The 10,770-nt window shown below is 32.6% G+C and overlaps 1 protein-coding gene and 1 pseudogene across 1 annotated transcript; both read right to left on the bottom strand.

The window, feature by feature from the left end:
• Positions 1 to 383: 383 nt before the first annotated feature.
• LOC149559994 (inositol 4-methyltransferase-like) lies at positions 384 to 5,142 on the bottom strand (annotated as a pseudogene).
• A 2,920-nt stretch (positions 5,143 to 8,062) lies between these two features.
• Positions 8,063 to 10,182, bottom strand: LOC149559993 ((R,S)-reticuline 7-O-methyltransferase-like). Its single transcript, XM_089823528.1, has 3 exons — positions 9,447 to 10,182; positions 8,461 to 8,525; positions 8,063 to 8,377 (listed from the first exon to the last, which is right to left on the bottom strand). Exons 1-3 carry the CDS (start codon positions 10,180 to 10,182, stop codon positions 8,063 to 8,065), a joined length of 1,116 nt encoding a protein of 371 aa, XP_089679654.1.
• Positions 10,183 to 10,770: the final 588 nt, after the last annotated feature.

Below are 10,770 nucleotides of genomic sequence, written 5' to 3'. Positions count from 1 at the left end.
AATAGTCATTCACAACTCTTAAAATATTGATAACCAATCCAATTGAATTGTTAGATTATAGAAATGGTGATTATAGAAATTTTCTCCAATTTATAGTAATATCCAATAGTGCAATCAAAAGTGCTTATGATTGTTTTTCCAAAATTGGTCACCCTAAATTAGGGTTTTAAGTAGTTACAAACAATTTTCACCAAAACTTCGATAACATTCTCAATAGTGCATGAAATAATATCAAACCAAAAGAAATTAAAATAGTATTCAATTTAATACACTTCCATAAAATAAATACACTTTTTTCTAGGCTATGCATGGTCGTACAAGACCAAGAAACAGGAGAAAAAACTTTGAAGACAACAAAATAATAGATTGAAACAATAAAAATATTATACCAAAATGCTAAAAAATTGTTTGAATTCCTTTTTAGATCTCTGATTTCCGCCACTACTAAATATTATCATTCCCATATCAAATGTGAATCCTACTCCTTTGAGATATTTTTCTTCATTAGCCTCATCACACCTTTTCAACAATCTTATACAATCATCATCATCCTAATCATGCAAAACCCACAACAATAAGATTTCCAATTCAAATTAATTTTTTAGCTAAATATTATAAATTTGACAGAAATATTACATAATATTACATACCTTCATAAAAATGACATCAATTGGTGATATATGCTCAAACATGTTGCCACTCATATGCTCTATTCCTACAATGTTAAAAACCAAACAATATTTCATTGTCAAAATATTATGATGTATAAAGTATTATAATAGTAATGAGCTATTAGAATTAGTATTATTTTGCATGATATTAAGTAGTTCTTGAAAATAGATATTTATATACAAATTAATATCATTTAAAATTAACATAACTGAATTTATTGTTATTTAAATAAATAAAATATTTAATTATAAAAAAAGAAAGTTTTAAGTAATAGTATTGTTCTTGAGACCAAGGTTCAAATCCACTGAGTATTATTATTGAATCTTTAAATATAAATGAGGTTCCCTATGACCGGGCCAGTTTCTCAATGGAAAATCAAAATTATTAAAAAAGCATTCAAAACATGTTTTAAAAATAAATTATAGAAAAGAAAAGAAAAACCCAAATATTAACTAATAAATAAATAACTAGTATTTTGGTTAAGTAAATTAAAGGGACCCTAGTAGATGTGTGCTGAGAGGTTCTTCTTAACAATAAGACGTCGACTCTTAGAAAGCTTTTCATCCATCAAGCAATGAAGTAAAGTGAATCTTACCCGCAATAGGAAGTGCAAAGAGATAACATGGGGAAGATCAAAATTGATTCCTCTAATGTGTTTGTAATGCTCCACAATGATGGACAAGGCAGAGCCCATACCTCCCCCAACATCAACCAAAGGAGTTTCTTCTGAAAATCCTCCACATAAATCTCCACAACATTACCCATGACAACACGAGTGTCACAAGACATGGCCTTGTTACTCATACCAAAAGCCTTCCCAAAGGCGCAGCCTCCTTTTAACATAAATTCCTCCAGATGTATCCACCCTTGGAAGGAAATATGGCTCGTGAATGATTCCAACAAAAATGTAACATAATTACATCCTCCGCTACTACTCTCCTTAACAAGAAATTCAGAAAGGCCCATGAGACCATATTTGGTTTGCCTGAAATCCTCGTGGTGTGGGATCTCACTAATGACTTGGTGGGCTGATAGAAATCTAAGGAGGTGAAACAGATATTCTATGCAAGGTGGGGTTTCAGTTGAGGCTGAAATGTGGGAAGCAATATATTCTAGGGTTAGAGAGTCGTCATGGGAAGAAATTACGTCCAGAATATTCAAGGAAATGACAGCTTTGAGAGCCATGGGCTTAGACAGGCCGAGTATGATGTCATAGAGTTTTAGGTGAAGGTCTGTTTGTCTGCTGGAATTAACCTGGAATAGGGAAATGGGAATAGGAAAATTAGAATAAATCTATTCCAATTTTGGCCCAAAATGAGAATAAATCGAATTCCAAAAAAAATTAGAATTTGATTTATTCTCATTTTGGACCAAAATTGGAATAGATTTATTCCAATTTTCATATTCCCGTTTCCCTATTCCAGGTTAATTCCAGCAAACAAACGGGGCCTGATAAGAAAGTGTTGGGCTTATGGGTGTTAGATTTATTATATTAATTAGGTTAGTTTCTAAGTTTAGATTAAATAAATAAATTAGTTTCATAATTAGTTATTGGGAAATTATTTCTGTAGGCAGTTTTATAGGGGAAAATAAGACTATATAAAGCTCTTCAGATATCAATGTGATTCATGTAGTTTGTATCTAAATGTATTTAATGAAAATCTAAATCTATAATATTAGTATTTTAGCACTTTCATTTGGTATTAGAGCAGGTTGATCGATGGGGGAGAATAGTACATGTAATAGATTTTTGATGACTAGATGCTAACTTTTGCCAATGAGATCTTCTACAATTTTATATTGAAGAGAAGTTTGAGATTTATTGTGCAAATTATTTTCTTATCAGGAATAAGATAGGGATCAATTGCAGATTACATGCATCGCTTTGTTTTTAATTAATTTTTTTTTTATGGTATTGTTTTCTAAACAATGGATAAATTAACTACAATTCTCAAATTTGAAGGGCCTAAGTTTCACACATGGAAAATTAAGATACAATTGCTTTTGATTGAAAAAGATCTATGAAGCATTGTTAATAAAACCATTTAGGAACCCCAAGATGCAAATGGAATAACAAAGTGGATGGTTAAAGATCATAGGGCCTCTACATTGATTGGACTTGGTCTATTAGATGCATATTTGCATCATATTAATATGTCAAAGACAAGTGGAAAAGAAATATGGGATGGGCTTACCATCTAGTTTGGTTAGCAAGCTTCTAGTGTAGAAATGTCCATAAAACAAAAGTTGTTTGGATTGAAGATGAATGAAGGTGATAATATGGTTCAACATATAAGTACTTTTCGTTCACTTCTTAATCAACTTGCAGGCGTGAACTCTAAAGTTGATGATGATGATGCCAAAGCAATCCTACTTAGTAGCATGCTTTCAAGCTTTGATCATATTGTTTTCACTTTGAACAAAATGAATCCTGGCCTAGAAACTATAATTTATTCTTTAATTGATGAAGGAAGTAGAGCTCATAAGAGTCATCATATTACTAAAGAATGTGGTTTATTTGCTAGAAAGAAATTTAGTGCTCCTACCAAAAGAGAATTTAAATGTTTTTATTGTCAACAAAATGGACATGTAAAGATGAATTGTATTCAGCAGGTCAAAGATCTCATTGATGGGAAGTTGAAGAAAAATACACATTTTGTTTTTGAAATAAAAGCAGCCAAAACAAGGGGGCTGGTCCATTACAAACTAGTTGGACAACTACCAATAGATAACCATCAAAACAAAACTAACCCCTAATGCTTTTTAAAACAAAAACAAAAGTTTTATGCTATAATAACTACAAGCTTTAAACAAAATGCCCGTTAACAAGCAACATAAGTTTATACTAAAATTATAAAGATATCTATAGGCTTTAAACAAAATGCCTGTTAGTCAACAGAAGTCATTTAACACAAACAAAGGCATGACAGTCTTAAAACCAAAAAAGCCTATAAACTAGCAACTTAACATCATGCAGAAAAAAAAGGGGGGGGGAAGCCCTTAAGATTTTTTGACCTCCTTCTTCCCCAGGAGGACATTCACCCAGTCTTCTGCTAGGAAGTCATAAAGTAGCTTGGAGTCCTCCCTTGTTAGGTCCCCTTTAGGACCCCTCAACAGGCACAGAGTGGTAGCTGCCGCATGAGTGACTTTAACCATAAACTTGGTTAACAATCCAATTCTTTCCTCTAGTGCCTGAATTATCTCTCGTAGCACATTACCAGCCTTATCTAAGACACCTATATGTCTGTCGTTGCTAGCTTGCGTATCCTACACAATAAGGGGGTTAGTGGCCTTTTTAGAATCTGCCTTAATAGGGGAGGAGATCATAATGGGGGAAGGCATCCTATCCACCATTTTGGGGAATTGATCTTTAGTAAGGTCCACACACCCAAGCACCACCGTCTCCGAGACATGTGACACCTCCTTATTCTCCTTGCCATTACCTAAGATTGACCTAGAAGAATAAAAAATCTCTTCTTCCACCTCCTCCGTACCTCCCTTACCAAAGTTAATAGTTTTCTCCTTCATTCTTCTATTGTGGTAGCCCAAATCCTCAGAATCTGATTCCTCCTCCTATGAGGCTCCCTCCCTTAACTTACTCTTAGCTTGAGACTTATCCAACCTCCTTGACCTCCTCCTTCCCCCTCTCTCCTAATCCTCTACCTCCATTTTCATTTTCTCCTTACCCTTTCCTTTTTTTCCCCTGGGGGGGGGGGGGGGGGGGGAGGATTAACTGGGGACCCACTGGGAGAGGGAAAAGAGGTGGGGGCTCTAGGACCAGTAATCCTAAGGGGGAACATTTGGGGCCTGGGGTTCAAGTGAATAGGAATATCAACTTCCACAATCCTAGGGGGACTAAGGTAAGGTGAAATTAGTACAGCCTAAAAATTAGACCCTGGTGCAGAATAGTAAAATTAACCCCCCTTCTCATTTTATCTTTCACATCCACAACAAAATCTTCAAGATCATGCAGCAGGAAGAAGGGAATTGAAATAAAATCACGGTGTTCGAAATGATTAAGAAGAGGAAAATGGTAGTAGTAGCAAACTCCATACCTTCCTCTAGGGTAAGATATTTCATCAGAATCAGACAAACCTCGTTCCATGGGTTAGGAAGCTTTTCCCTCATGAAACCCCCTCTGTGCCAAACTAGTTCCTCACCATCCTTGAAGAAACATTGCAGACTGGTTTCATCAATCACCCATGTCACCTTCTACCATTTTCTTCCCCTCATCACCATGCTTGTTTCCATAGCAATCACCTCCTCTGAAACATGAAATGAGATACCATTAATGGTCACCTTGTGATTCTCCCATGAGTTAACAAACTACATAGAACAATTCTCATCATGACCATTGAGGGTCTCCAGGAATGGGATAAAACCACCCTCTCTCATAATGAACCAAACCAAGAGCTTCCTCACACTGCCATCAATCATAGCCAGTTCAATGCACAATAGGTCATTTTCCATCTCTGTAATTTTTTCCTCTCCTCTCTCTCTATTCAAAACCTAGGCCCTAAAAATACTTCACTCGTAGAAAATACACATTTTGTTGCAATTGAAGGTGAGACACACTTTTGCCATTTTGCAATGCATACAAATAATGATGATTGCATGATAGTTGCCTAGAATTGATACAAGATTTGTGTATTAAAGAATGAAAAAGATATTACAAGTGGTTGGAGGCAATGGAGGTAGGAGGACATTTTTAATCTCAACCTCGCTTACAAATGATTATTGCATGAGAAGCACCTATTAGTGTCTCTAGAGAAAAGAGAGGGATTGGCAACATGATTGTCCTTCCAAGGAGAGAGGAGGAAAGACATCTTGTGTGTAGTCATATTAGTGACTGTTGTTCCTATTGCACTACAGGAGACATTATACACACCCCAAAGAGATGTGAAATTTTGGAGGAACTATGTCTTTAATAGGTGTAGATTGGTGAAAGCATGGGAAATCTTCTTGAGTAAGAAAGAATATCAGTGATATCATTTTATCAAAGTCTTCAATGACGAATACTAGCGAAGAAGCTTCATCAAAGTTTTTAGAGTGTTGGGTTAAAACCTTTACAACTTTTACTTCTATTAGATTAATGTAATAAGGGAGGAATATTGGATTTATTGCATTAATTAGGTTAATTTCTAAGTTTAGATTGAATAAATAAATTAGTTGAACATTTACTTGATGGGAAGGTATTCTCGTAAGTAGTGCATTTAAGGGAAAATATGGCTATATAAAGCTATTCAGATATCAATGTGATTTCAATTCAATTTGTATCCAAATGTATCCAATGAAAATTTGAATATATATAATATCAATCTATTTTATATTTTAGCACTTTCAATGGGCTTCTTGGCTAGAAATATGGGTGCTTTGAGGAATGGAAAATGTAGAATCCATGGAAAGGGTGTATATTTGATATCTATAATTATCATTTAAAGGTGTAGGCTTTTAGAATTTAGAATTACATTACATTGTTCTAATATTGGAAATATCTCTCTATGCATATAACTTATATGTTTGGGGAATAGAATCTGACTCCATGATATGGTAGTGAATGAAGAGTAATGTTGCTTAATGACTTAATTTCCACCTTGCATAACTATTTCTTCTGACATGATTTTTGGGTTGACCATGGATCTCTTGGGATGCATTTAGATTATAAAGAAGAGTTTCTTTTGCATTATAAAGTAGATTTATTTTACTTACATAGTTTCATTACTCTCCTTAGTTTCTCTTGTTAAGACTTCCTCGATGTTATGTGGGGCATCTTTCAAGTCAAAAAGATTTCGGGGAAGCTTAACAACTTCGTGATTGGGTAGAAAATTACTCCTACAATACTCTTGCCATTTTCACTCTTGATCAAGTTATGAAGATTTTTTTAGAAAGGTCATCAACTTATACAAATATTTATTTTATTTTAATTGAATCATTGTAAATTTAAGGTAACAAAGAATTACACTAATGGAAGGTTGTGAGTAAACAATTAATAAAACAAGTGCCACATAGTGGCGTGTACCTGCCATAATAGTAAATTGTAATCTGAATAAAATCTTGGTTTTAAAAATAATTAAATTTAAACAATTTTTTTAACATAATTTAATTATTATTTGGAACTAATATAAAAATGCATTCTGAAAAAAGCTATAGATTATGAATTTATAAATGTTTATGTAAGTTTATCTTTTGACCCTTTTCTTACATCTATTAATAAAAATTATACCTAATTGAATACTGATCTCATGAGATGTCACCTTACTTATCAGGCATGTAATATTACTGTTAATAATAAATAAATATTAATATTAAAAAACAAAGAAAAATTATAATAAAAAATACAAAAATATTTTATTGACACCCAGGACACGATCCTAGCCTCATCCCTTATGGTGTCAGAGTTTTGCACTCATCAAGACTTGATCCTTAGTGGGCTCTTTGTGAGCCATTCAACTTCAATAGTAGACCAAGGACCCATTGACCAACAAGTACAATATTGAATTGTCACTAAGACTCAATTATAAGCCACCTTTACATCACAACATCAAGAAATCTTTCACCTATAAGGCTACATAATTGACTTGGATTTACAACATTGATAAACTTAATGCTTTTTATTCATTTTGTTAATTCAAAAATAGGAGAATTTAAAATTTCAAGAGTCTCATTTAGGTTAGGTTTCACATTTAAATGAATTTTAACCAAAAAATAAGTTAATGATTAATATTAGAACAAATCACAAACAAAAAATGTATATGAAATCATGTATTTCCTTTATTTCATTAATAATGTTTAGTGGTTTGTTAAAATTTTAACAAAGGAAACTTTCAAATAAATACATATGCTTTCAAATATAAAACTAATTTATGCTTAAAATGTGTTTAATTTGCATCATCTATAAATTACCATCAACTAATTTGACACAAGAAAAAATCTTATAAAAGAAAAAAAAAAAAAAAAACTATTATGTTGTTAGATTTGGTTTAATAGAAATCATGTTATTTTAGTAAACATTGAAACCACCAAGCATGGATATAGTAACATTTAAGACTATAAATATAACCACTATACAAAAAATAACTAATGGGCTAGTAACATTCTCCAATTCTCACATCATAATCAAGAAAGAGAAAGAGCTACAAAAGATCAGCTTACTAGAAGTGGTTTGAAACTAAATCCATCTAACAAGGTCTAGGAACTACTCATTGTCCCTCCCCTAAGATTAATGAAGTACATATCCTTCTTTGAGTGATGACTATACTTTATTTATATAATAATCATAACAAAGTATTTGAAACATGTGCCGATCATCTTATACATCACATATAGATCTTCTATAGAAAATTATTTTAATATGACTAACTTTGTTGAAGTACTATTAAGTTCTATTGACCTAGAATTTGGAGATCTCAACAATGGAATGAGAGGATGGTAATTTGAAGATGGTGTAGCTTTGAAAACCCACTTTGTTAAAAATTTGTTTGAATTCCATTTCAGATCGCTCCTTTCCACCATTGCTAAATACCATCATTCCCATATCAAATGTCAATCCTACTTCTCTTAGATATGTTTGTTCATTACTTTCATCTTTTTTCCCTTCAACAATAAGGGCATCCACAATTATAACTTTTCCATTTTTGGGTATGGCCTCATAGCACCTTTTCAATAGTTTTACACAATTGTCGTCATCCCAATCATGTAAAACCCACTGCAATAATATTTCCAATTTAAATTAAATTGTTAGCTAAAAATAATAAAAATTGGACACAAATACTACATAAGATTATATACCTTCATAAAAATGGCATCAGCTGGTGGAATATGCTCAGACATGTTGCCACTCATATGCTCTACTCCTACAATGTTAAGTAACAAAGCATATTTTAGCCTCAAAATATTATGATGTATAAACTATTATAATAATAATAAACAACTAATAGAAGTAGTATTAATTTTTATATTATTAAGTAATTCTTTAATAAAAAAGGTAATTTACTATGAGATTCTAAATTTCACAAATTTCATAGAAAAATAGTTATGACCATTTTATTATTAACAAGATAAAATAATTTTTATTTTTCATATAAAAACTAGTATAAAAAGAACTTAGATATATTATATATATTATTATTATTTATCTGTATGAATTGATATTAAAAGTAAAATAAAACCCATATTTTTTTCATTAGAAATTAGAAAATAATTATTATATACAATCATATTAAACAAAGTACATGATTTAAAAAAAATAAAAATTAATTTGTTTGTATTTTAAATTATAATATTAAAGAATAAATCATATATTTTAATATATAAACTAATAGCTTTTAAAATCAAAATAACTAATATTTTCATCATAGGAGGCGTAGATCCCTCGCACAAGAGGCTCACAATTTATTGTTGTTGTCAAAAAAGCAAATCTTAAGTGATAGTATTATGTTAAAACCAAGTTTCAAACCCACTTAAGCAATATTGCTAAATCTGAGAATGAAATTTCCTATAACCTAACCAATTTCTAAATGAAAACTACAAAATTATTCACATAAAAATTCAAAATATGTGTTAAAAATGAATTATAAAAACTTTAAAAAAAACTTAAATATAAACTATTATGAATTAATAAATTACTTGCATTTTTGTGAACCAATTTTTCCTTTAAATAAAGCTTTAAAAAAAGGACCTATTAGATGCGTGCCAAGATATTCTTCTTGGCACTGCAACGTCCACTATTAGAAAGCTGTTCATCCATCAGATCAATGAAGTAAAGTGAATCTTACCAGCAATAGGAAGTGCGGAAGAGATAACATGGGGCAGATCAAAATTGATTCCTCTAATATGTTTGTAATGCTCCACAATGATGGACAAGGCAGAGCCCACTCCTCCCCCAACATCAACCAAAGAAGTTATCTTCTTGAAACCCTCCTCATAAATCTCCACAACATTAGTCATGACAGCACGAGTGTCACAAGACATGGCCTCATTAAACGTCCTGTTTGCATCAGGATCATTTACACCGTAATCCCAATTACTCATACCAAAAGCCTTCCCAAAGGCGCAGCCTCCTTTTAACACTGACTCCTCCAGATGCATCCACCCTTGGAAGGCAATATGGCTCGTTGACCCCAACAAAAATGGAACATAATTACGGCCTTCATTACTATTTTCCTTGACAAGCAATTTAGAAAGGCCAGTGAGACCATATCTAGTTTGCCTAAAGTCCTCATGGTGTGGGATCTCAGTAAAGGCATGGTGGGCTGCTAGAAATCTTAGGAGGCGAAAGAGATATTCTATGCAAGGCGGGCTTAATTCATTGGAGGCTGAAATGTGGGCAGCAATATCTTCTAGGGTTAGAGAGCCATCATGGGAAGAAATTATGTCAGGAATATTCAACAAAACGGCAGCTCTGAGAGCCATGGGCTTAGATAGGCCGAGTATAATGTCATACAGTTTTAGCTGAGATAAGAGAGTACTTTCAGGCTCATGGGGTTCTTGCCTAGAAATTGTAGAATCCATGGCAAGGATATACTGAGATCGTTGGATAATGGTGTGGAGTAGAGCGGGGATAAGAGCACCTATTTATAACACTAGCAAGCAGTCTCACTTCTCAATGTGAAAAAAACAGAGAATCTCAGATTTGTGCCTTACGTGGTGGAGACTTTAATTGTGATAAATAGGGATGCAGATTATCGTGAGGTAATTACGAAGGTAGTATTCGTGGGTTAAAAATTAACACGCATTGTAACATACATCCAAATATCACCAATAACCCTACACTATTTATTATGCACAACTGTCAAACACTATTAGTATCAATAACAATGACAACAAGGGCTGTGCAAACAGCTCAGATTCCTGCTTATAGTATGGGAATGGGAGCAGAGAAGACGTGTGGAAAAAGGAAAATAAATACTATTAGTTCAAACAATTGTTGCAATTTTAGGTTTCCGATATTCTACTCAGATATCACTATATGACAACTAATTATTTTATTTTAACATTTATAATCCTTACAACTATAAATATCAATTGTAAACAAGAGCTCTGAATTAGGAAATTATGAAATTACCGCAAAAGCTTTTTAGGAAAAAGGTATTTTATGAT

This window comes from Cupressus sempervirens, chromosome 4 (assembly GCF_028749045.1).
Source record: "Cupressus sempervirens isolate cs-2001-9-10 chromosome 4, ASM2874904v1, whole genome shotgun sequence".
In the NCBI taxonomy this organism is placed as follows: domain Eukaryota; kingdom Viridiplantae; phylum Streptophyta; class Pinopsida; order Cupressales; family Cupressaceae; genus Cupressus; species Cupressus sempervirens.
This window is presented reverse-complemented; position numbering and strand designations above follow the sequence as displayed.

Excerpts from the sequence above, each read along its gene's own strand:
- LOC149559993 (XM_089823528.1), bottom strand. The coding sequence starts at position 10,182 with ATGGATTCTACAATTTCTAGGCAAGAACCCCATGAGCCTGAAAGTACT. Across the intron at positions 8,526-9,446 it reads TTCCGCACTTCCTATTGCTG|GAGTAGAGCATATGAGTGGC; the intron begins GTAAGATTCACT and ends TTAACATTGTAG. Across the intron at positions 8,378-8,460 it reads CTGATGCCATTTTTATGAAG|TGGGTTTTACATGATTGGGA; the intron begins GTATATAATCTT and ends ATATTATTGCAG.